This window comes from Sinocyclocheilus anshuiensis, unplaced genomic scaffold (assembly GCF_001515605.1).
Source record: "Sinocyclocheilus anshuiensis isolate Anshui unplaced genomic scaffold, SAMN03320099.WGS_v1.1 scaffold1625, whole genome shotgun sequence".
Classification (NCBI taxonomy): Eukaryota; Metazoa; Chordata; class Actinopteri; order Cypriniformes; family Cyprinidae; genus Sinocyclocheilus; species Sinocyclocheilus anshuiensis.
The window spans coordinates 630,045-656,204 of NW_015539802.1; the positions used below are offsets into that span (position 1 = coordinate 630,045).

The window sequence follows — 26,160 nt, forward strand, 5'->3', positions numbered from 1 at the left end:
AAAACAAAAGAAACATAAAAATGTAATTGTAACGTATCTCTTTCTTTTATATCTCACACTTAGGACTTTTTCTCAGAATTGTACGTTTATATTTCACAACTGAGGGTTTATATCTTGCAGCTCTGACCTTTTTTCTCAGAATTACCCCCCAAAAAAATACAATTACCTTTTTAATTGTTTTATTCTGTGCTAGAAAAGGGCTTCCATAAATTTCTGTTCTTATTGATTCAGTAAATTGAAATTCACAATATCAAAATTCTCAGGCTTGTTACAAAAACATCAAATGTTTTAATGATGTTATAATTATTATCCTAACATATTTTCTGTTGATATTGCTAGTCATGTGTGACTAATTTGCTTATTACAACCCCCACAATCATTTTACTGTCAAATAGACAATACAAATAACTAAATTTTCCTAAATGTCCAAGATGTTGTCCCTCTCTCTGTTTCTCTCTCTCTCTCTCCCTATATGCTCATGTTCGACAGTTGGTTTCTGTGGCTGTGATGCTGTCAGGCCTACAGGTCGATGTTGGTTGCCAGGCGCAGACAGAGTACAGCTTCAGTCGGTATGTCTTGGGCTCTGATTTCATTGGCATCCAAACGCAGTACACGCAGATTAGAATAATTGTTTGTATCCACAACTCTGCAGAAACTGCTCACTGAAAATTCTGGAAAATGTAGGGAAAACAGTCAGTTATTCTCTTATCCAGGCAGGCACAAATAGAGCCTATGTACATTAGAATAACTATGCCTAATATGCCTATATTTTATGCCAAAAAAGGGTAAAAATGGCAACTTTCAGAGTAGTACATCAGTGGGAATACAATTAAAACTAAAAAAAATTGTTTTTTCTTTTGTGTGTGTGTGTGTGTGTGTGTGTGTGTGTGTGTGTGTGTGTGAGATATCACTTCAACTAGCAACTATTTTGGCCTGCAGAGTTTTACAAATTCAAGTCTTTTTTAATTACATGCAGGTATTTTTCTATGTTTTAAATATAAACACAATACAAAAATATTTATGTACACAATATGTGCATTGTATCAAATTATTAATTTAAATGTTAGTACATAGTAAACAAACTTAATATAAAACTTTTGACACGCTCACTAGTCACAAGTCTCACTAATTTGTCCATATGATCTATATCTATAATTCTGTCTATATCTGTCCTCCTGTATATAGTTATCTTTCAGTGGAGATATACATTACGGGAGAATGATCAAGAGTGGTGACACTACAACTGTGAGACAGCCATATACCACACAATAAATATACAATGAAATGGATTGTTTATTTCAGTCAGTTAAAGTTTTTACCTTTTAAACTTATTTTTCCATATTTTTATGATTGATTTTTAAAATTACAGAGATAGCGCACAGCAAGATAAATAAATAAAATTCTGTTCATTTACTCACCAGTTTCTTTCTTCTGTTGAACACAACAAAGGTAATAAAAGAAGATATTTTAAAGAATGTTGGTAACCAAACAGTTGCTGTTAGTCATCCAGTTCCATGGAAAAAAAATACTATGGAAGTCAATGGCTACCATCAACTGTTTGGATACCAAAATTCTTTAAAATATCTTCTTTTATGTTCAGCAGAAGAAAGAAATTCATCATGCTGGCTGAAGTTTAATGAAGTAGTTTACACATGCTATTTCACTCTTTCTCTTTTTTATATGGACCTTATATTGTGCAAAAGGAACTCTATGTTTTAATACAGTATTTGTTTTAGAGTGCAATATATCATTCTAATAAGTGGCTGTTTTGAAGTATGCTATTAGAACAGGCATATTTTTTAGGAGAAGATTTGCATAGAAGCCTTTGACATGCCTTATGGGCTTTTGAGTTGTAACATCTTCAAGATGTTTTTTTTTCTGTACCTTTGATCTTGTTGGCCTGGAGATACAGATTCTCCAGACTGGTGCTGATAGTGGGAATCCTCTCCAACTTGTTGAAGGACAAATCGAGCTCCACAAGTGTGCTGACATTGAAAGCGTTGGTTGGAATTCCCCCATTGGTGAGCTGGTTGTGGGACAGGCGTACGAAGCGCAGCTCAGGCCGCTGGCTCAGAAAATCAGCAGGAACGCTGGATATGCGGTTGTACTTGAGGTAGAGCTGGCTCAGCATTGGCGGCAGGCTTTCTGGAATCTTCTTCAGTCGGTTCCCTCTTAAGTCTAACAGGGTCAACGATTGCAGACCCTGAAGTGCATTGCCGAGGTCTTCAATGGCATTCACTTGGAGGTGCAGGGCCGTCAGGTTGCTCATTCCACGGAAAGATTCGACCGGGATCTTCGCGATATTGTTGTGATTCATGTGTAGATCTCGTAGGGAACGTGGTAAACCCTGTGGAACCCGGCTCAGGTTGTTGTTGTGTAAAAAGAGGCGTTGGAGGTTTGGTAGTTTGGCGAAGACTTTGTCACCAATCTTGTCAGAGTTCAGTTTATTTGTGTGTAGGCTGATCCAAGCTAAATTTGGAGCATTATCAAAGACTCCATTTGTGATGGTCGTGATCTGGTTATTTTGCAGGTATACATACTTGATATGAGATGGGACAAACGGGACGTGCTGCAGCTGGCGGTTGTCGCAGTACATCGCGCTGGGGTAGGATGGAGGGCAGTCGCACTCCAAAGGACAGTCCAGCACAGGAGGTTCATCCTCATCCTCTGCTCTTAGAGAAGCGTGGTTGTTATTGTGACTGCGGCCATAAGCGTGACTGTAGGCACGGTTGCGCAGATAACTTAGCCAGGTCAAAGAGTTGGTCGGTTGTGTCATGGAAAAATCGACAAGCCTTGCCAACATCAGCAGTAAAATCCAACCTTTCATTGTGACGAGTTTCCTGTCAGGACACAAATACATATGCAAATATCATTTTTGAGACCACTAAAATAATGAATTCATTAATTTGAGACCATAATAAATTCCTCATTTTTGATTACAAATCTTCAAATTATCAAATGAAATTATTATTATTATTATTATTATTATGTTTAAATTTTTAATAAATACATTAGTAACTTTTAATTAGATATTCATAATTTTTTCAGTATAAATTCTTTAAATTATTATTAAATTATCAAACAATTTTGTTGTTATTTTAAAAACTTTGTAATTGAACTATTAATTTTAATTATAAATTATCCAGAATAAATTAATATTTGTTATTACAAATTCTTTAAATTGTCAAATAACACTATCATTCTGATTTTTATTCATAATAAATTAAAACTTTTTTATTTCAAATTATTTAAATGAATATAAAATGATGATGATTATTGTTATTATTAATATTAGTGGTGGTGGTGGTGGTGATAATGATGATGATCTTGATCTCCAGCATGATATGAGAATGAACTAAAGAGTATCTTGTGCTTCAGTAAAAGAAAGAACATTACCTGCCTGTATGTCAATGTTACACATTTACTTATTTGATTAGTGACCCCGAAATTCCATTTTAAATTTCATGTTGTATTATTTATCTATTCTACATTTTTCACATGTACTTAAACATAATAGATACATATAATAACAAGGACATGCATATAAAATCCCATATTTCCAAAGTGGTTTCAGACCCCACTATATAGAGCCAGTATAGGCACTCAACAATTTTTTTGTGTTTTATATGAGCTGTTTCAAAGAACATCATTATGTTCCACAAGCATTAAGGCACAGACATGCATACTGTAGATCTTATATCCTCCTGACTATTGTTTCCATATATATACTATCATTACAAGAAATCATCGTCATTATTTACGTGTGGTATGTTTTATATCTCTCAAAGCAAAGTTGTGGTTAAAACAGACATCATAAAATATCTCTCAGGTCTGGGCAAGTATGCTACATGTAATATACAGTAGGTTTTTTCATTTGTAAGAAAACACAGAAGGTTTTTGTGAAGAGAAGTGAGTTTTGCCTAAAGGAAGGTTCGGTACTGTTTACACTACAGAGATGAAGATTGATAAATCCAGCTCTCAGTGCTGGTGACAGCTTCACATCTTGGGGCGATATTGAAAATAATACACTGATATACAGTAATACATCTGCTTACATTCTTGTTTGAACATGTATTGGGTGTTATTTTTATGGATTACATGTGACCCTGGACCACAAAACCAGTCATAAGGGTCAATTTTTCGAAATTGAGATTTATACATCATCTGAAAGCTGAATAAATAAGCTTTCCATTGATGTATGGTTTGTTAGGATAGGACAATATTTGGCTGAGATACAACTATTTGAAAATCTGGAATCTGAGGGTGCAAGAAAAATCTAAATACTGAGAAAATTGACTTTAAAGTTGTCCAAATGAAGTTCTTAGCAGTGCATATTACTAATCAAAAATTAAGTTTTAATATATTTACGGTAGGAAATTTACAAAATATCTTCATGGAACATGATCTTTACATAATATCCTAATGATTTTTGGTATAAAAGAAAAATCAATAATTTTGACTCATACGATGTATTTTTGTTACCATATATGTCCGTATACCTTCTCTCTTTTTTATTTTATTTATGTATTTATTGCAAATTACATTTCAGGTGTTTGGCTGAAGACATAAATGTATTTAAAAATGCCAATGATGCAACATTATTCCCTTTAATGTTTAAGTAACTACATATCAGAGCAGATTTACTTTATTGAAATGAGATAACATCGTTTAGAATAAAGAATAATAAAAATAATTTTCAACATTGTAATTATTGTAATTATTGGAGTATATTTTGCAATAAAATAATTATTCAGTAAAAACAATTCAGTCGTTCTACTATATAAACTGCATGGACAAAAATGCACTCCTCTTAAGTAAAAAAAAAAAAAACTTTCATAATGCATTTGGTTTTATGCAATATATCTGCTTAAATTAAAAAGATTAAACACATACCTGTTGTTGTAGCCTCTGTGCTTTTTGGTTTTTGTCTTTTTGCCCCTTTTATGTGTGGGGAAAAAATAAAGTACAGAAACAAGATGGAGAGAGAATAAGAAAAATCATGCTGCATTCAAACATCTCGATGAAATCATTATCCTGGTACATCATGAATGTTTGTATTACACTCATATTCTTATAATTCTGAAATACATTTATACACATGCAGAAGAAAAATAATTAACTGTACCTTATATAATGTGTCCCGTACAGCCGTTTTTACAGTATTTATACAATAAATCACATTCCAATAAATGGATGTTGCACAGCCCAGAGCCTTCAGTGTAAAGCCAGTATACAGTAAAGCTTTGTCTACTGCCTCACTTACATGTTATGCTGTGTTTTCTGCCTTGAGGCTTTGTGAATATGAGTGCCATGTGTGAGAAGGCAAAACATCTGCATTTTAACAGCCTTACTTCACAGATTCCGTCAGGACGGGACCCAAGCCTTATAATTATCCCTACACGGGATGAGCCTTTGTGCGTGTGTGCGTGCATTTCTGGGGCATTTGACTTAGTATGATGGGACACGTTTTATCTTGGGTTGGAATTACAGTGGTTTTACATACTAGAAAAGGGGTTTCTTAATGTTAAGCTCAACAAATAGCTTGTGTAGTGAAAACATGATGGATTTTAGTGAAAACAGTAAAACTGGATGTTTCAAAGTAGCCCAACTGGATCTCTTGCAGTTAACCAGCTGGCTAGCAATAGCACAAGCTACGTGTTAAACATGACTTTTTAAAACATAATTGTATAGAAAAGCAAAAAAAAGGCAAGTCATAAATACCAAAAAGTTCAAAATTAAGAGCCATTGTTTGCATTTTAAATGTTTTTAATAAATGGATGGTGTTGTTCTTATGTACAAATCAGTTCCATCGTATTAAGAAATGCTCAGAATACTTGGAAATATTTATATAGCCATATTTATTTGTTGGCCATGGTGCATTTAATGACATCATGATGTCAGAACAAACATAATGTGAAAAATACTCATATGGAGTCAATTACTCATTTGTCACAAGGGCATGTTTAACCAGCAGTCGTTTCTTCAGCTTAATGCAGATTAATACATACTTTATTTAATTAATGCATAACAATGTTTATATAACATCATGGTGTAATGTTTTTGGCTGCTGTTTTTTAATAGGATGCATAACATACTCCCCCTGCAGTATTACACACAGCAAACATTAAAGGGGTGGTTGATTGCGATTTCACTTTTTTAATGTTAGTTAGTGTCTAATGTTGCTGTTTGAGCATAAACAATATCTGCAAAGTTACGAAGCTGAAAGTTCAATGCAAACGGAGATATCGTCTTTTAAAATTCTGGCAGTTTAATGCCTACAAAAACGGCTGGTAGGGACTACAACAAGTTACTTCCCGGGTTCATGACATAACAAACCCAGATAAACCTCGCCCTCGGGAAAAGGCAACAAAGGGGGCAAGGCCATGCTGTGCTGCTTTAGAGAAGAGGAAGAGAAAACTAGAGGTGCACGTAAAAATCTATTCATATATGATCCTTTAATACTTGGTTTTAAAAAAGTGACTAATGAAATGGATATTATTTTCAAACAACGTTCAACAAAATTATTAAAAATACACTTACACTACAGATACAGTTTGAAGTAAATGTGATACACCTCATGCATCCTTACAAATGTTAACACAAATATTATTTACGCTATAACTAACTGGTGCAGGCTTTAAAAGGAGAAATGAAGACTAAATGCCATGAAAGGCCCCATTTTTCCCTCAATCTCCAATTAAGTGATCTGATTTTTTGAAGTGTCCTCAAGAGCTATGCACATTTCCACGTGCATTTGTTTGTCACGGCCCTGGTGCTTCTTCCATTGCAGCAGCCATTTTCTTTCTTCTTTTTAGAAGAAGAGGATTGGACGCGTCCTTGATCGGTTTAACCTTTATTTGTTCATAGTCGACTCTTATTGTTGCTAAGGCATTAGTCATCTCTTCCTGTGTAATTACACACACAATAGACTTAGCAAAAGCATTTACAAAAAATAATGACTGAGACCGATGGTCATAGACACTATTGTTCAAAAGTTTGGGGTCGGTAAGTAATGTTTTTGAGTCTCTTATTTTCACCAAGGCTGCATTTATTTAATTAAAAATTATGTAGAAACAGTAATACTGTGAAATATTATTACAATTCAAACTGTTTTCTATTTGAATATATTTTAAAATGTAATTTGTTCCTGTGATGCAATGCTGGATTTTCAGCATCATTACTCCAGTCTTCAGTGTCACATGATCTTCCTTCTAATATGCTGATTTGATGCTCAAGAAATATGATGAAAACAATTGTGATGCTTTATTATTTTTGTAGGAATAATTATATATGGTTTATGATTCAACAGAAAAGCATTTATGTGGAAATATAAATCCTTTTTTTTCTAACCCCAAACTTTTGAACGGTGCTGTATGTATGATAAACTGTTTGATTTATGCATATCTGAATACATGATACAGAGAACAGACCTTGACTTCATCCCAGACGTGACTCTCTTCCTTAAGAACTCGACTTGTGTGTAGATGTGTTGGAGGAACATTCATTGACTTCTGCATACATCCCGAGAGAGAAACACGCTTAGGAATGCAAATTATTAAATATGCAAATTAAATAGTCTTACTAAACGTTAAATATGGAAATACATATATAGGAGCAAAATCATTCTCCCCTATTTTTACATAGATAATTTATACTTGAAAATCAGCATGCAAAATTAATTGTCAAAAACAAGACTTTAATTGCTAAAATGGAAACGCTCACATTGATCCAAGAATGGTTCATGAATTGTGCGATGCTCATTCTCTCAGTAGGATCTGTTTTCAATAGCTGGCAAATGAGCTGCTTTGCTGTTAAGTGAAGAAAGAATGACATATCACATAATGTATTTAATTATGTTTGAACGAAACATGGCATTAGAAGTGTTAAATATTATAAAATGACCTTCCTCCGACACCTGTGACCATTCAGGGTTTGGAAATTCATACTGGCCATTCCTTATGCGTTTTTTCATTCCCGGTGAGAGCGGTAAGCCGTGGTTTGAGTAAAATGGTGGATATCCACACAACCTTAAAGGATACATATTGGTTGTGAGTGAAAGCGAAATAACATATGAAGCACTGATGTGATATTTCATAACCATCAGATTGTTTTCACTCACAAGATGTACATGATGACTCCTAATGACCACATGTCACATGACTTATCATATTTCTCTGGACCAAACACCTCTGGGGCTGAGAGAGAGAAGGATTTGCTTTAGCTTCACTGTATTATGATACCGAATGAAACTCGAAACTGACTTGTCTGCTTACCCACATAATAAGGTGTATAGCACGGGGTGGTCAAGCAGTTGTTGGATGTGGTCTCTTTGGCAAATCCAAAGTCTGTAAGCATGAGCTGGGCATCCGGATGCTTTGAAGAGTACAGTAAATTCTCTGGCTGCCAATCAAGAGAAGATTGGAAATTAAATATAAGAGAAATGCATGGAAATATAGCTTTATGATGTGTGTTATAAAAATACTTCCTATGTCGTTAATTATTAATATACCTACTGGTAAATTTCACAAAAAGAAATGACAAGTAACACATTGAATTAAATGTGAAATGTGAAAGCAACTAGAACCTAATAGAAACTAATTTCTTATGATCTTATTTGAAGCTTTCACACTAGGACCCAACAAGTAATAGGAAACATTTTCAGCAGTGTTTTTTAAACGGTCTGAAATACTGAGTGACTTCTAAATGAACTCTACATGTTGAGTTTTCGTCTTAGCTTCCAGCAGTGAGTGAGTATAAGATTACAGAATGACTGTTCTTCTATAAATGTGCTGTAAAATGATCATTTGCAAGTTTAAATGCAGTTATTAAATTGTCATGTTCAATTAAAGTCAAAGAAACCTAATTGGCTACATTTTAAAATGGAAACCACTGCAGGATCCAACAGTTACATGTAGGATAGGCCAAATGGCCTCAGGAAAACTAGCAAATTTACAAAGTTACAGTATGGCTTTAATACGTTCTGCCTTAATTTTACTTCAACTTAGTGACGCTCATCCAGAGTTTAAACACCATCTCTAACCATTCAGCATTGTTTGTGTGTATCTTTTTGTCTTTCTGTCACTTATCAAAAAGAACTTTGAGTACATGGCTAGGTTATGTTAAAGGTTCCATATCATAAAATCATTTGGATAAACCTGATATAAAAACAGTAATATTGTCAAGTATTATTACAATTAAAAATAAATATTTTCTATTTTAATATTAATACTTATTTTTAATATTAATATTAAAGATGTGTTTACAGTTACTTTTGCTCAATTTATTGCAGTCTTCCTGAATAAAAGTAATAAAAAAAGATCTTTCTGACCCCAAACTTTTGAACAATATAGTGTATAATATAATATAGTGCTGATGCATAATAATGGCTATACAGTAGCTCACCTTGAGATCTCTGTGAGCAATGTTAATACCATGCAGAAACTCCACAGCTTCTCCTATATGTTTCATTATTTCCGAGGCTTCTACTCATCATGTGTAAGGAGAAACCAAAAATAGAGAATTAGTAAATGTGATGTGTTCACTGTTTTCTCATCAGAACATGTGTGTGTGTGTGTGTGTGTGTGTGTGTTGTGAGGATATGTACCTCTTTCAGTGAAAGCTTGATCACCACGTTCCTTAATGTGGCGAAAGAGTTCTCCCCCCTCCATACTGTTTATGTAACAGATGCAGCATTTTTACTCATTAATATCATGCTTTTTTTGTCATAGACTTGTATTGGAAATGGATAAACACAATAAATTTATAAAAACTAAAATTATAAAAATCGAAAACAATATCTCCTCCATAAAAAACATAAAAGAAACCTAAAAAGCTCTTTGAAAAAATGTTATGAAGGCACTTCAATCTGGTTTATTATAAATGATATATTGGTTTTGCTTTAATTGTGTTAACAAGCCCTACCACTCCATGATCAGAAGCAAACACTTTTTGCCTTGGTAGTAATTCTCAAAGACATCTTCAATTCCTACGATACGGGGGCAGCTCGATGCCCTGCAGTGAAGCTCCACTTCCCGTCGAGCCTTAGGGGTGTCCCGCAACATCTGAAAGTGAGCGTTCAAGAGCATCAGACTTCAAATGAAACCCTTATAGACAGTATAAATTAATAATGTAATTTGTAAGCAATACCATTTATATTTTCAAATGTATTTTTAAATATATTTCAAAATGTATAAAAATAAAAAATATATATTCATAAAATATATTTTGCCCTCCATATATTGGAAAAAACGCATTCACATTTGAAGAAAAATAACCAAGGAACATACTTTACAATGAATAAATGAATGAATATCTCTAGCCTATTCCATCCACAACTGTATTTACCCTAAATGTATAGGCTATTGTTGGAAATTAATTTTCTTGCCCTGCCTAAAGTACATTTGAAAATATATTGTAACGTATTTTTTTTTTTACTCTTGTGTATTTGTCATGTGGAATAGTTTCATTAGCATTACATAGGCAGATAATGAATGACGGAGAGTGCCAAGAAGGATATCTGAGTAAAAATCAAAAGATAATTGAGGCTATATATAGGGTTTCTACGGTGGCCGAGAAGTGCAGAGCAAATCACAATTCTGAAAACAAAATAACGAATTACAAACACAAATGCAGGTCTAAAAAACAAAATAACAATTCAGAAAGCACAACAACAATTCAGAAAACATTATAACAAGTCAGAAAACACAACGACAAATCCGAAAACAAATTAACCCGGAAGAGGTAGAAGTGGCTGTAAATCATCAGCTCCAGTGGCGCAGATGGATAAGTGTGTTTTGTTGACTTTTTGACGCGATCGACCCGAGTTTGATCCCGCCTTTTGCCGAACTTTTTTTTTTCTCCCTTTTCAAATCTCGTATCACCTCGTAAAGTCAGAATTGTGATCTGCTCTGCACTTCTCGGCCACCATAGGTTTCTCAAATTACCACACTGGCAGAGCTCCTGGAGAATGTCTAGGCAGTTTTTTGAGGAATTTACAAAGTCTATAGCTTAAGTGCTTAATGGATCCCATAAGTTCCTGCCAGAACTCAACAACAGACGTTAATAGCTCCAGTAACCCTATTATAATGGAAAAGGTTTGAGGCACCTCAGTTCCTTGACTACATAACAAGAATCCGATGACGTTTTTACATTAAAAAATGTCCATTTATTTCCAGGAGTACCCGATTGGTCCATATTTACCAAAGCTTTTGAAAGGGGTCATGTGATGCTATTTTAAAGATCATTATTTGGTGTAACAGAATATGTTGACATGCTTTAATGTTCATCTTCTTTATGCACCAAGAGCTTGTAACACTCCAAAGAGAAAGGAACAATTGAAATCGCATCATATGACCCCTTTAATGATATGAAAACCTGGACACAAAAGAGATCATGTACAGTAGTATAAACATTGAATGTCGGAGAGAAATTAATTTACCCTATTGAAAAAAACAGCATATGCTCGTTAGGTATGTTTTGAAGCATGCTGCTGGTTTGAGCTGGTTTAAGATGGTCATGTGCTGGTCCTAAGCTGGTCCTGAACATGAGCTAATTGCTTAGTTAGGACCAGCACATGACCAGCTAAGGACCAGCTTAAACCAGCTCATGACCCCATCATACCATAAGACTTTATCATACACAAATGTCATTAATAATAACCCTTTTTACATTCCTTTTATTTGCTTGAAAAATTAGAAAATTAGTTGCAATGCAAATAAACAAATAAAAGAAAAATCAATACCTTTAAGGCATAATTTTTGCCACTTTTCTTCTGGAATATTTCCCAGACCTTGCCGTTGATGCCTATCCCGAGCACTTGTCCTGCAAGCTTATACTCCTCTGTTATTACTTTCTTCTTTATCTTCAGTGTCGACTCTGGAGGCACAATGATAATATGATGCGGACTCTCTTGCTGCTCATTGGAAAGCACTGAATCATTTTTATTTTCTGTATCATCTAACATAGTGGTAGACCGTGTTCATCTCTGTCCGGGCAGCAGTAAAGACTTTTTTAGACCAGCTTAAAGGATTTTAAAAGGATCCAATTAACAGGGCAGGTTTGAATATCTTTACCTGCACAAAACAAATCTTCACACAGACACAACACCTCTCTACACTGGTCTTTACTACACATGGAGATTCAAAGCAGCCAGAAATGCAGTTAATTTTAGACTATATATGCATTTGGACTCATTTGCTCTATGACTGATAAAGTCTTCACATTTAGGTAGTCAGTTAGTTAGTCAGTCAGTCAGTTTTAATAGTGGTCAGTCACTGTTGATTTTCGCTGCAGAACCATGTCTTAGAAGAGTTAAGTGAAGTCATGATAATGAAGAGCTAAATAATGACACGGTTTTCATTTTTGGAAAATAATTTTTAAAAAATGCAAAATATTTTAAGAATTTACAACATTTTTTTTTTCCGTTCAGTACCAACAAATCGGTTCAATAACTGAATGATATTAATGACTGGTCTGGCGGTCACTTCAACAGACACCGGTATTTTCCAGTCGGGCATGTTTCAGCGTTGCACCCGTATACCACCGCTCATGGCACAGCAGATGATTGAATTACTCTAATAAAATAGCTTTTTAATATGACATATTAGAGAACTGAGCTTCATTAGGTGATTTTTAGCGGCTTCTTGCAAATAACTCATCGAAATACTGAGATGTTTGCAAAAGCGTTTCGTGTGAATTCTAACACCGTTATCAAGGGATCTGACAGGTATTCAACCAGTTTGACTTTTAAACATGAGTTGAAATGAAAGAAATATTCTTGCAAAGTGATTCTGATTCAGCTTTGAGTAAATCGACTGTTTAGAGTAGACAGCTCTGCTTCGTGAACATTATTTCAGCAAACTGTAACAAATAACGTCATACTTAATATTGAATAATATATGTGCCTCATGTGGTGTTTATGTTATTACAAGATACTGTGTGCCGTTTACTCATTCAAGATCATCTACTGTATCTTCACATAAAGTGCAGGTTTCTGTTTCATTTCATATCCTTTTATGATATCTTGACTTGATGAAACCACATTTTCCCTTTTAAAGTATCTGTTCTAAACTCAAGATAAATGTTTAGTTGTTAAAAGAGACAAGATAAGGTCAATAAATACTTTAAGTTGGAGTTCTCCCATGGTTTTCAGATATCAATTGTGAGTTTTTTTTTATTTTGATGCCTTGTCATTGTGCTCGTTTCTTTCCATACAGGAGGAAGCTAAGAGCAGATATCTCTGCTGCTTTCCCTTCAGCTGAGGATCTAAATGAGCTGATCCCAAATAAAGACGAGCTGAATATTGGGAAGATTTACGCACATAAGGGAGATGCAGTCACTCTGTACATTCTCCATAAAAATCCCATATTCTTTCAGCTGGAGAAACAGGTGAGTCTGCAGGTAACCCTCAGTTTTTGTTCATGATGATGACATTTATTTGAATAATACATTTGTGTGTGTTGTTCTCAGTGTACACACTGTGGCGATATCCCACCATGTTACCGGTATTCGTCACGTGGCCGCTGGTCCTGCGGAAGTTAACTGGTGGAGCAGGTCAGCACTTGTTTGTTAGTATTCATCTGTGTGTCTCAGAGAACACATCTGACTGATTTCTCTCCTGCAGATCTCATGTTGTCAGGTGTTGTGGTACCTGCTGATGGTCTTCCTGAGGAAACTGCTGTGCTGTCACACTTGTGATGAACGGGTAACGCTGCTTACCGCATTTCACTCTTACAGATAATTCATATTAGACTTAAAATCTCGAGTCATGTGAAACTAAAATGATACACAACTGGACACAGATTTGTAACAACTTCAAAGATTGTGAACTGGATTTGGCAGTTTTTACTAATCAGCATCAGTGATGCTGAATATTTAGCACTTTGAATTATGTTGAGCTTAGCGGTGCATGTGAACAACAGAGCGTTGAGTCCGTTTTATGCAATTTCCTGAACCTATTCTCTTCTCTTCTTGTCATTTTTTTTTCTCTCTCTACGATTGTATAAACAAAAATGCCTAATATATCATTTAAAATTTAAAAAGGCCAAAAAATTAATTGAATCTTATAAAGCCTACTGAATCATATTTAATGTGCAAAGTTCTAAGGCCTCCAAATTATCAACATGAATGAAACTTTGCTGAAAAGCCTGTTGCACGCAGTCTACTACATGGCCTTCTGTCATCTGATTGATAGTTTATTCTTTTTTAGCAAATAAAATGTCCCCTTTCAGGATTGAGTTGCATGTGTCTTTTTTTCTGTGAAATCTTACTGATTTTTTTCAAGAATAACATTTAAATTGTACACTTTATATATATATATATATATATATATATAATTTTTTATTTTTTAAAGCTACAATGAACTGTTTCATTTAAAGAAAAATTCTGAGTACAATTTTATATGTAAAAAAAAGTTATATGGTTCTATTAGTCATTTATAAATTTTAGATTTCTGACTTAAAAAATAGTAAGTTTATTGTAATAGATTGTCTTTATTAGACTAAAACAAGCAATGAGCATGTTTACATGCACACCCATATGCCGATAACTACCAAAAAACAGCTTTTTATTTTTTTTCTTTCTAATCTAATCATCCATATGTCCAAATCTGAGTATTGCATTTGTTATGTGAGATGTAATGTTAAATAAAGCATTAAAAACTACAGAGTATTTAAAAATGTCAGCAGGAAACTGTTATGGCATTCTCCTCTCGCATGTGCAGATTTTCTACAATTGTACCACTTTGACTTTGGCTGCACAACATGACAACACATTTTTACATATTCTTGGGTCAAAAAAATATGTCAGTGTGTACAATACATTTCCTTTTCCCCCTGGCAAAATGTTCGCTCTAGTTAAATGCTCTTCAATGCACAAAACGGATGCTTTCCTGTCACACAGTCAGACACGTACACTTGAATAAGCTGAGAGAATGTGTTTATGATGTTTATATGATGACATTTTAACACATTTACGTGAGCAGCTTAAGCATTATCAGTTTATAAAAGTCCATGTAAATGCGCTCAATTATGCTGCACAAAAAATGTTGTGCTATTTTATGTAACTGGCAATATAGCGTTTGTAGTTAAAAGTACTCTGTATAAGTCTTCACTATTAAAAAATGCTTATAAATAAAGTTCTCCTATGGGTAACATGCATAAAAAATGTATTGGTTACTTATTTTGTGTCTGTGTGGTGTTGAAGGGCACCTGTGGCTATTGGCACAGCAGCTGTGTCGAGCGCTGAGATGAGGAACAGTGGAATGAAGGGGAAAGGAGTGAATATTTTACACACATACATGGACCAGCTATGATGAGCTTTGCATTGCAACATTATTCTGTCTTTACTTTCATTTCGGCTTCATTCCCGCCTCTTTATACATCGCATTCACTTTTCTACAGGCATCTTCCTCAAATTCTCCACAGGGCATTTGGTGATAAGTCACATCCTCCAGTTAAATCGGTCACAAACTCTCCAGCACAGGTGGAGGGAGAACCGGAGGGAGAGGAATGTGAGGAGGAAGAGCAGGAGGTGCAGGACAGCTCTGATCCAGCTCCAGTGGAAACATCTTGTCAGAGCGTGCAGGAGCTGAGGCTGGATGAATATGAGCTGTTGAAGGTGGAAGAACCGGTTTAGGATAAAGAGGAAGAAAACATTGATGGAGAAGACGGTGAAATGTCTTTGACTTCCTGTCACATGTCCATTTTGTAGCTGTTTGCTGTATGTTGACTTTTATGTCTGTCTCATTACAGAGCAGATGGATGAGTTACTGCTGCAGTGTTTCCTCCATGCACTTAAGACTAAAGTCAAAAAGTCAGAGTTTCCACTACTGACTAGCACCTTCAAGCGCAACCACATGGTGTCCTGCTGGTAATATCTCCTCGATTATTACCTCTAAACCTCTGTCATCTTACCTGTTTTTTGGGAACACTATGGTCATTTGTTTTTAAATAAATTTATACTTTAAAAAATGCCATCAAAATGTCAAAATAATAAATGACAGAACATTTATAGTGTTTAATATGTAACAAAAGATTATTTTTTCCCCCACAGTCCTAAAGGAAAGTACCTAGATATCAAGAAAATCCAGTTATAAAAAGGTACTAACTGTTCACAGATTGTGAGATTTTAGTCCATGCCAGTGTAGCCTTTCTATCTCTGTTTTAGTTGGTCACAACGTTTCTTTCTTCCATTCCAGCTTTCTAAATTTCTGCAGTACATGCAGAAGAATCACAGTCTGATTCAGGTGAAGGAGCTGAGTAAAGGTGTGGAGAGCATTGTGGAAGTTGACTGGAGAAACCCGGAGTATGCAGTCAGACCATTTCACTATTAACATCTCATTCATAAACTTTTAATATAAGAACACGTAATAAAGAAAATATCTGTCGCATTTTTTCTTAAACAACTTGCACTACTTTTTCAGGTTATGTTCTTTCAGCATACCAGAGGATTTTGAGCCGGAGAAAGAGTCTGAGGAGGGGGGTGGAGCTTACCCATACCAACCCCCTGAAATCACACCACTATATGGGGTCACTGCATGCCTGGAGCCTCTTACAGGATGCCCAGAAAAAGTTAATGAGTGGAAACATTTTGTTGTATATTTAAGTGTATTATTGAGCTTTGAGCATGTGACTTTGTGTTTCAGAAAGGGGACACCTCTAAAGGCCAGTGAGGTGAGGAATATCATCACAGAATATGTGAAGAAAAATGAACTTGTCCATGAAACCAATAAAAAAGTGAGTTTATAATTACATTAGTACACTTTTTATTCACACTTTCATTTTTTCTATTTTTTATGTTCTTATTCTCACCAATGCTGCATTTGTATCAAAAATGCAGGGACAAGTGTTACGTGTTATAAAGTGTTATAAATGTGTTATAACATTATAATGTGAAATATGATTACAATTTAACACAAAAGTTTTTTTTTTTTATATATATTTTAAAATGTAATTTATTCCTGTGATGCAAAGCTGAATTTCCAGCATCATTACTCCAGTCTTCAGTGTCACATGATCCTTCAGAATTCATTCTAATATGCTGATTTGCTGCTCAAAAAAACATTTCTTATCAATGTTAAAAACAGTAATTTATTTTTTTCTGTATTCTTTGATGAATAGAAAGTTCAAAAGAAGAGCATTTATTTAAAATATGAACTTTTGTAACATTATAAATGTCTGTCATGTTCATCAATTTATTGCATCCTTGCTTAATAAAAGTGTTAATTCCTTTTTAAAAAATCTTACAGACCCCAAACTTTGAACAGTAGTGTATGTTATATCTGTATCGATCTATGCAACTATTGCATGGTTTCAAATGGTTTGAATTGATCTCATCTCTTCTCTTGTTCATCAGTTATGTTAACTTTAACCCTACACTTTGTGACTGTTTGCTGGAGAAGTCTGAATACCAGCAAGTAGAGAAGCTGAAATGGGATGACCTCTTTAGCAGGTAACTCTACACCAGCCTGTTCTTCTTTTTTGTTTAATTTCTATGAGAATCACATAATTGTCTTATTTCAAACCAATTTCTTAAACAGGAACAGCATTAACCCTCTGAAAATAATATCAGTTGCCCTACTGTATATAATTGGCAGCTGCTTAAATTATCAGTTTACAATCCAGCTGTGTGTGTAATCACTAACATATGGTTTAGAAAATGAAGTAACTAGCTTTTTGCATTTTCTGATAAAATACCTTTTTTATGTTGATGGCTGCATTTGTTTTTGTTTTTTTTCTTTTTCATTTTTGATCATGTGCAGACATTGATCTGAACACATGCGAGTATGGACAGTGTTTCTCTGTGTCCTCAGGACTCTCATCAGAATGCAAGCCTGCCATGAGGTGCTGTTTCCAGGTCAGCCTCCTGTGGTTAAGAAAGGACAGATGGAGCCCATAGACATTACTGTTGCCTCCAGGGGCTCCAATAAGAAGGTATGAAGCTGTCCTAAGGCTATGACTATATATAGTGGCCCCAATAAGTATTTGAATGCTTATGCCACAAATCTATGAATATAATTTATTATAGAACACTATATTAAAGTTTTAGAACTTACATTTTTTTGTGCCATTTTGAATTTTAATCAACTGGTTTCAAGATGATTATTAGTAGACATATGAAGTCAGTTCTCCTCAAGTTCACACACGTGTCCTGTCAGAGTAACCTGATTGTGTACATGTTCTATTAACAACTAATAACAAGAAAGTGTCACATTAGTTTTTATCTTGACCATTTTTTATGTTTTTGAAAGCAGTCTATTATACTCATTAAGGCTGCATTAATTAATCAAAAGTACAGTAAAAGCAGTAATATTATGAAATATTATTACAATTTAAGACTGTTTTTCTTTTTAAATATACTGCATTTTAAAATGTAATTTATTCCTGTGATGCAAAGCTGTGGAACGGTATACCCACACTGCCATGCTGAGGGGAGTGCATGTGAAGCATCAAGGCAAGCACTAAGCAACAACTCTACCAAGCTATGGGAGTTGCCCCAAGGACACCTTGACGGCTGTCAGTGACATTATCCCCTTTGGCCAAAGGCCTGAGCTGCATACCCCAATAACTTACCTGTTAAGGGAAATCAGAAACAAAGAGATTCCTTTAAGGGGATACGGCCAAGCGTCTAGGATAATAGACTAGACCTTGGCCCGTCACCCAGGGGCTACCGCCAGCTCTGCATGACCTTGCTCAAAGGAACTGGCCCGACAGGTCCTCGGTAGCAACGCCCTGCTCAGGAAGGTATCACCAGGGATACATAAGTAGAGTGGGGCCCAAGGTGAAACCGGGGCCTAAGCCAACTCAGAGAAAGTGTACGAGGCTGGCAGCGTGTAACGCATACCATACAGGATTTTAGAAAGAACGCAGGATGCTTAGTGTACGTCCTTACCACAATGTGTTTTTTAGAAAGAGCACAGAGGCTTAGCGTGTGCATTTACCATAGCGTGGCTCAGAAGAACACAAGTGGCCAACTATCTGATGTTGCTGCCACGGAGCTCAATAAGCAGAGGGCTCGACCTTAACAAAGGGAAGAGAACCATGCTTGACCGAAGTGAGCAGTCAGCGGCCTAGGGGCAAGTTCCTAGCTCTCAGTAGAGAGGAGGACTCACCTGATCTGCCCGGGAACGGCGAGCTCATAAAAGACCCTGCCGCAGCGAGGGGAGCACTGCCATGTCCTAAAGTGGACTGACCGAAGGGGGGCATCAGAAATGGGATCCAACTTAAAGGGGATCAGACATTTCAGCAGAGACGAGTCTAACAACTCGGTATGGCTGCATCTGCGGTAGCAGCACTCTCGGCCCTCTAGGTACCATGTAGTCCAATGCTTCATGCCTGCTTATATCTCTGCCCGCAACCTTTTGCTTGTATGTGAGTGCACTTTTTCTCCTTTATTACAGATCAGTATCAGATCCCACGGAAATATGTACAAGGTCTTGACAAAGCTCCCAACCCAGGCAAGAAGAAATAGCAGACAACACCTCAACACAAGAGCCATATGTTGCTGTAATATTTCAAATAATGTCTAGCCCAACCAAAACATCATTTGTGCAATAAAATAAATCTGATTTCATTCTGAGCAATCTCTTAAATTAATCTCATACTTGACATAATGTTTCCTCAACAGAGCACAGTATATCTGCATGCCGCAGTAAACGCTCATTCAGAGCTTGAGTCCCTTAAGCACCAGTTTGCCCTTCTGATCTAACTGATGACTCCAGAGTGACTGTCATCTTTTATAATGATGTATTGCCAGGTAGAAAAGTATACACTGTCACAAGCAGTGAATTACAGCTAAACTTTAAGGAATGTTTGACCAGGAGTCAACTTGTTTTGGAAGAACACTGGTTTCAAAAATATGAGCCAGGACTGTGTGTTATGTTCATTAATTCTAATGAAAACCCATTAGAAATTGGAGCCCATTTAATGGCTACAAAATTCTCCTTTTTGCATATTAGTAATACAAACCAGTGTTATATTAAAATCATTGAGACCCTGTTATAGTTTTTATTAATATATATATTTACATTTACATTTAGTCATTTAGCAGACACTTTTATCCAAAGCGACTTACAAATGAGGACAATGGAAGCAATCAAAATCAACAAAAGAGCAATGATATACAAGTGCTAACAAGTCTCGGTTTGAGATGATTTTTATGTTATAGTAATTAACTTAGTAATTAAGTGTTTTTGCCGTTTTTATTAGTTTTTTTGTTAAACAATTTATCAGTTTTAATTATCATGTTTTACTTTTATTATCAAGTGTTTTAGTTTTAATTATAAAGTTTTTTTACTTTTATCTAAGTATTAAAAATGAGAAATATTGCCCTGGCAATAAGATGTAAAACATTCATTTCAGTTAATGTTTATTTCAGTGAAAATGTTTAACTATAATTGACCTGCTACAAACTGCACAGCTGGCTCTATTGTGGTATGACCTATTTCAGGTCAACATATGGAAACCTGGCTGTTTCTGCCACACAAAAAAGCAAAAAAGTTAATTGTGACTTTTTATGCCACAGTTCTAACTTTTTTCTCTCAAATCAAAGTTTACATCTTGCAATTCTAAGTTTACATTTTGAAATCCTGTTTTTTTGTTGTTGTTTGTTTCTGCCATGTTATTTCAACTTTTTTCTCACAAATGTGAATTTATATCTTACAATTCAGACATTTCTTCACAGAATTTCAAGTTTATATCTCATCTCACAATTCTGAGTTTATATCTAAATTCTGAGAGGTCAGAATTGCGAGTGATAAAAGTCAGAATTGTGAGATGTCTCCATTACCTATTTTATTTTTATTCCACAATTATTTATTCCACCATTATTTTGATTTTATTAGAGATTAGAGATTTTTATTAGAGAAAAAACAGCCTTAGTTAGCACTAAGTTGAATGATCAGATTTTACTGTGAGCTGTTGGCCTACAGAAGCTCAGCCTCTTATTTTCCTCTGTTGTGGCATTGGTTGGCAGTCTATTAGATCAAAATGAAACCTACGTCATGAGATTGTATATGTGTAGGATGGCGTGATGAAGGGCCTGAATGGGCCAGCGGACCTTGGATTGAAAGCAACTCCAAGAAAATGGGCATCAGTGTGACCAGAAGTGATTGTATTAGTGACTAGTGGATGTAGTGCCACTTTGTGGACAGAGGGAGAACTGGCTTAAAGCGAGTCTGATCATGCTTCTGTTCTCAAGGAGGCTTCTGGTCTTTGAGATATGGTGGTTGTGTATGTTTTGAACATTAGTTTATTATTTATAATGCGGAGTCAGCTGGTTTTGGATCAAAACACTTGCCTTCTGTAGAGTTGATTTGTGACCCTGGACCACAAAACCAGTCTTAAGTCACTGGGGTATGGATCAAAATTATTGATTTTGTTTTATGCCAAAAATCATTAAGTAAAGTTCACGTTCCATGAAGATATTTTGTAAATTTCCTACCGTAAATATATCAAAACTTGATTTTTGATTAGTAAAATCAAATGCATTGCTAAGGACTTCATTTGGACGACTTTAAAGGCGATTTTCTCAGAATTTAGATTTTTTTTGCACCCTCAGATTCCAGATTACAAATAGTTGTATCTCATCCAAATATTGTCCTATCCTAGCAAACCATACATTAATGGAAAGCTTATTTATTCAGCTTTTAAAGTTTTTGGGTCAATTACAAAAAAGCTGGTTTTGTGGTCCAGGGTCACATTTGTTCATTACTGTGAAGCTGCTTTGTAACCAGTGCTATTTAAATAACGGTGTCTTGCCTTGACGTATAAATGTCAATGGATTTAAATATGTATGATGCCAAAAAATATCTTCGTCTGGAAACAGTCGTGTCAGAGTTCGACTCAAATTCTGATTGGCTGATGTACTCATAATGAGGCTGTGTCTATGGTCAGAGGAGCAGCTGTAAGCTACCTGTGACTATTCCTCACTCCAGTAAACCATGATTGATGATTATCTCTGGTGTTTGTCAGTGGCGCTTTTATGTGTTCTTCTTACTCTCACGGCTATCGTCAGTAAGGCAAGTCAATCATTCACATTATTATTATTACGGTGTAGCCTACATTATCTTGTAGAAAGGTAATAGCATAGTATAAAGTTGATTTATGATTTATTATGGATTCATATAAAGTTTCAAATAATTTGTAAATAACAGGATTCTGTGTAAATAACTTTTATAATTGCACGTGACGTATTTCATTTGTTTTTCCAAGTATGTATTCTATATTTCACAGATATATATATATATATATATATATATATATATATAGAAAAATTTAAGGGGGTCTGAATACTTTCCGTACCCACTGTATATAAAGATTTAGAGTAAACTGCAATGCAGTCTAATACTGATGTCGTTTCTTCTCTGTTTTGCAGAGGGACATGCAAGGATGGTCTAATACAGGGAAAGAGTGTATATAGCCTAGTATGCCGTTAATGGAGAGGAGACATTTACAGTAGCAGTATCTACAGAGCCTGATTTTGCAGATCCTCTTAGCTTTCTGGATTTCATGATCTTGTTGTTGGCTTAACAGAACATTGCAAAGCAAACTTAGCTGCATCTGTTATAACCACCCAACAGAGCGAACAGGTAAAACACACAGAGTAGACTAAAATGATCATTGTAATGTGAAGAATATACCCCTTGAGGAAAACACTTAGCCTATTACGGAAATAGGCCTACTTTAAAAGAATAGTCTATACTAAAGCGTGAACTGAATGTAATGTTTTCAGACACTTTTTTTTTTCATTAAACATTTGCAATGATGACGTTGCAATTTAGTACATTTAAAATATATTAATTTTAAAGGTAACATTGAATAGCATGAGAATAAAAATGATAATCAAATACTTTTCCTGTGTATACTTTAATGATTTAAAATGTACTTTAAGAAAATCCTTTTTAATTTTGATATTATTACAGAATGCACGTTTTATATTATATTTTTTATTTAATTTTAATATTTGAAATCCATTACAAGTGTTCATTCAATACAGTTAAACACTTTTTTTTTCACAAGGGAATATTTATTAAAATTTAAAGTTTGCTCTGTTAAGCGCTAACATTTAATTCAGAGCAAATCTGTTTTTGCAAGACCTGAGGCTTCCATGGTGCTGGATGCTAAGAACACTCTCATCTGTCATGTGACTGAACTCTTCCCTTCACTTGTCCTGATAATCTAAGAACAACAAGAATGTGACAGAGTATAAATCTAAGTATCACCCAAAGAGAGACAGCACCTTCAACATCATCTCCACTCTGAAGTTCTCGCCAGAAGAGGGAGACATTTGCTGCTGCACTGTGTACCATACAGCTCTCCAGAGCAAAACCAAAAGATGGGTGAGGCACTGCTTTCATTAAACATTTGCAATGATGACGTTGCAATTTAGTACATTTAAAATATATTAATTTTAAAGGTAACATTGAATAGCATGAGAATAAAAATGATAATCAAATACTTTTCCTGTGTATACTTTAATGATTTAAAATGTACTTTAAGAAAATCCTTTTTAATTTTGATATTATTACAGAATGCACGTTTTATATTATATTTTTTATTTAATTTTAATATTTGAAATCCATTACAAGTGTTCATTCAATACAGTTAAACACTTTTTTTTTCACAAGGAAATATTTATTAAAATTTAAAGTTTGCTCTGTTAAGCGCTAACATTTAATTCAGAGCAAATCTGTTTTTGCAAGACCTGAGGCTTCCATGGTGCTGGATGCTAAGAACACTCTCATCTGTCATGTGACTGAACTCTTCCCTTCACTTGTCCTGATAATCTAAGAACAACAAGAATGTGACAGAGTATAAATCTAAGTATCACCCAAAGAGAGACAGCACCTTCAACATCATCTCCACTCTGAAGTTCTCGCCAGAAGAGGGAGACATTTGCTGCTGCACTGTGTACCATACAGCTCTCCAGAGCAAAACCAAAAGATGGGTGAGGCACTGCTTTTGTGCAGATTCAGTGGATTTCAGATTTATGTTCTGGGACATATATGAATGTCATCAACAGTAAATGTCATGATCCTGTTGTGTTTTTCAGAAGTGGTCGATGATGTTCTCAGTGTTTGTGGAGTGAGTCTGACTCTGGGGCTGCTGGTACTTTCTTCCTCATTAAAGAAAACAACTGCATCTAACAGGTCTGAAATACAGACATTCTCCTATAATAAAAAAAAAACTTTTGGTATTTTCCCAAATGTTGGGATAGACGGAATGTTTGCTTGTGTATACAAGCAATTTTTATATTTCAATATTTGCTTTACATTTCTGCTGACTTTTCTTATATTCATAATTGTAAATCAAATTCAGCTGCTTTTATGTGCAACAAATTTCTTAATGTGTAAATATTTGTACTGACATAAAAATTTCAACTACTGAGACAAAAACCTGTACTGAGACTGTACAGGTTTCACAGACATTTGATGAACAGAAATGAAATAATGTCTCTGAACAAAGAGGGGTCAATATCAAAAGTCGTAGTGAGTATCTTGTGTGTCCATCAGTTGCTGTAAGTTCTACAGTTCATCTCATTCTCATAGACTGCAGCACATTTGCCAGTTCTTGCTCTGAGATGTTACTCCACTTTTCCACCAAAGCATTTGCAAATTCTCTAATATGTCTGAGAGTACATACTGTATGTTAGGCATGATTTGCCATTGCAAGACTGATCAGCTGTCTGCACTGTCTTACATTACAGGCAAGAATATCATAAATAAATAAAACTAAAAATCTTCACCATATCAAGACTTTTTCCTTCTAAATGCATTGCTATTATGAGGTCAAGAAAAGGACATCCTTCCTGCAGGATCCACGTGTGCATCTGTTATGAAGTTTACCAAGTCCAGTTTTGCCACAGGCACTAATCTATCAGCAAAGATCATTTCTGGCATGGGTCCGCTGTGACTCCCTAAGAAGCTTAGCCCAAAACATTGACTCTTGGAATGGTTTCGCTTGTAATCCGCGTCATCGGATATTCCTGACCATGAAAAGAGATCAAGGCTTTGTTTTGCCTGTGGGATATAAATCGATGCATGGACAAACTCAAGCCAGCAGGTAAAACTAAATCCAGTCAAGCTTTTTTTTCTAGCCTAATCGGAAAACTACACACTATCACTGATATACATTCAGTTGAATGCATTAGCAAAAACTATTTGCGTATAGATATTTGTAGATATCTCTCGCATGATTTGATTTAATTGAATCCACATGATTTTGATCAATTAATGACTTGAGATTTTCTCAACTGTGTGAACCGCACAGGATCATCATTCAGAACATTAACCAGCATGTGGCATCCTTTGAAAGTATTATATGGTTATAGACTGATCAAAGCACTCAGCACACAAAGAGGATATGGAACAGACAACCTGCCAGTGCAGGATTTGTTCAAGTCTCAGTACAGCCTATAAGTCATATAAACAAGTAAAGGGATCAGATATCAACTTCAAGGCTGTGAGTTGATCTCATACTGTACCTGAGTTCAAGGCTATCATGCATTCTGTAAAAGCATTACAGGAGACATAAGCATATAGACCAAGAAAAAAAATCTGTTTCATTGACCAGCAGTGCACTCCTCTATCCATAATATTGCTTTCTACAGTGAAAAAGTCATCTGAATCGGGAGAGAAATATACACAGATCAAGCACAATTTATAAGTTAAAAAATGCAAAATTGCTCTAAATAAATATATCCGTGGATTTTGATGCGAGAGGACAACAGGGGATTGACTTTTTCCACTGGAGGAAGTGTTTTTTTTTTGTTTTGTTTTCTTTTAGATTATGGACTCATATTTTTACATGAAGTGACAGCCTAATGTTAAAACGCCTTAATGATGGATAGTTAAATAATGGGAGTTGTGTGGATTGCTTGTGGATTATTGTGGTGTTTTTATCAGCTGTTTGGTCTCTCAATCTGACGGCACCCATTCACTGCAGAGGATCTATTGCTGAGCAAGTGATGTAATGCTACATTTCTCCAAATCTGTTCTGATGAAGATACAAAACTCATCTACTACATCTTGGATGGCCTGAGGGTGAGTACATTTTCATACACGCACACACGTTGCATAGGTTTCCAAGAAATTCTCTGGAGTCACTTTAATCAGTAGCTAACCCACAGAGAGAAAGAGAGAGAGAGAGAGAGCTGATTGGTATT

At 35.2% G+C, this 26,160-nt stretch overlaps 2 protein-coding genes and 1 pseudogene across 2 annotated transcripts; 1 reads left to right on the forward strand and 2 right to left on the reverse strand.

The window, feature by feature from the left end:
* Positions 1–373: 373 nt before the first annotated feature.
* LOC107683908 (fibromodulin-like) lies at positions 374–4,937 on the reverse strand. Its single transcript, XM_016479971.1, has 3 exons — positions 4,894–4,937; positions 1,885–2,840; positions 374–671 (listed from the first exon to the last, which is right to left on the reverse strand). Exons 2-3 carry the CDS (start codon positions 2,825–2,827, stop codon positions 520–522), a joined length of 1,095 nt encoding a protein of 364 aa, XP_016335457.1. The 5' UTR covers positions 2,828–2,840; positions 4,894–4,937; the 3' UTR covers positions 374–519.
* A 1,521-nt stretch (positions 4,938–6,458) lies between these two features.
* LOC107683909 (MAP kinase-activated protein kinase 2-like) lies at positions 6,459–11,998 on the reverse strand. Its single transcript, XM_016479972.1, has 10 exons — positions 11,741–11,998; positions 9,922–10,061; positions 9,605–9,669; positions 9,403–9,482; positions 8,274–8,400; positions 8,120–8,195; positions 7,903–8,027; positions 7,723–7,808; positions 7,431–7,511; positions 6,459–6,905 (listed from the first exon to the last, which is right to left on the reverse strand). Exons 1-10 carry the CDS (start codon positions 11,960–11,962, stop codon positions 6,762–6,764), a joined length of 1,146 nt encoding a protein of 381 aa, XP_016335458.1. The 5' UTR covers positions 11,963–11,998; the 3' UTR covers positions 6,459–6,761.
* Positions 11,999–12,546: 548 nt separating this feature from the next.
* Positions 12,547–19,542, forward strand: LOC107683910 (eukaryotic translation initiation factor 2D-like; annotated as a pseudogene).
* Positions 19,543–26,160: the final 6,618 nt, after the last annotated feature.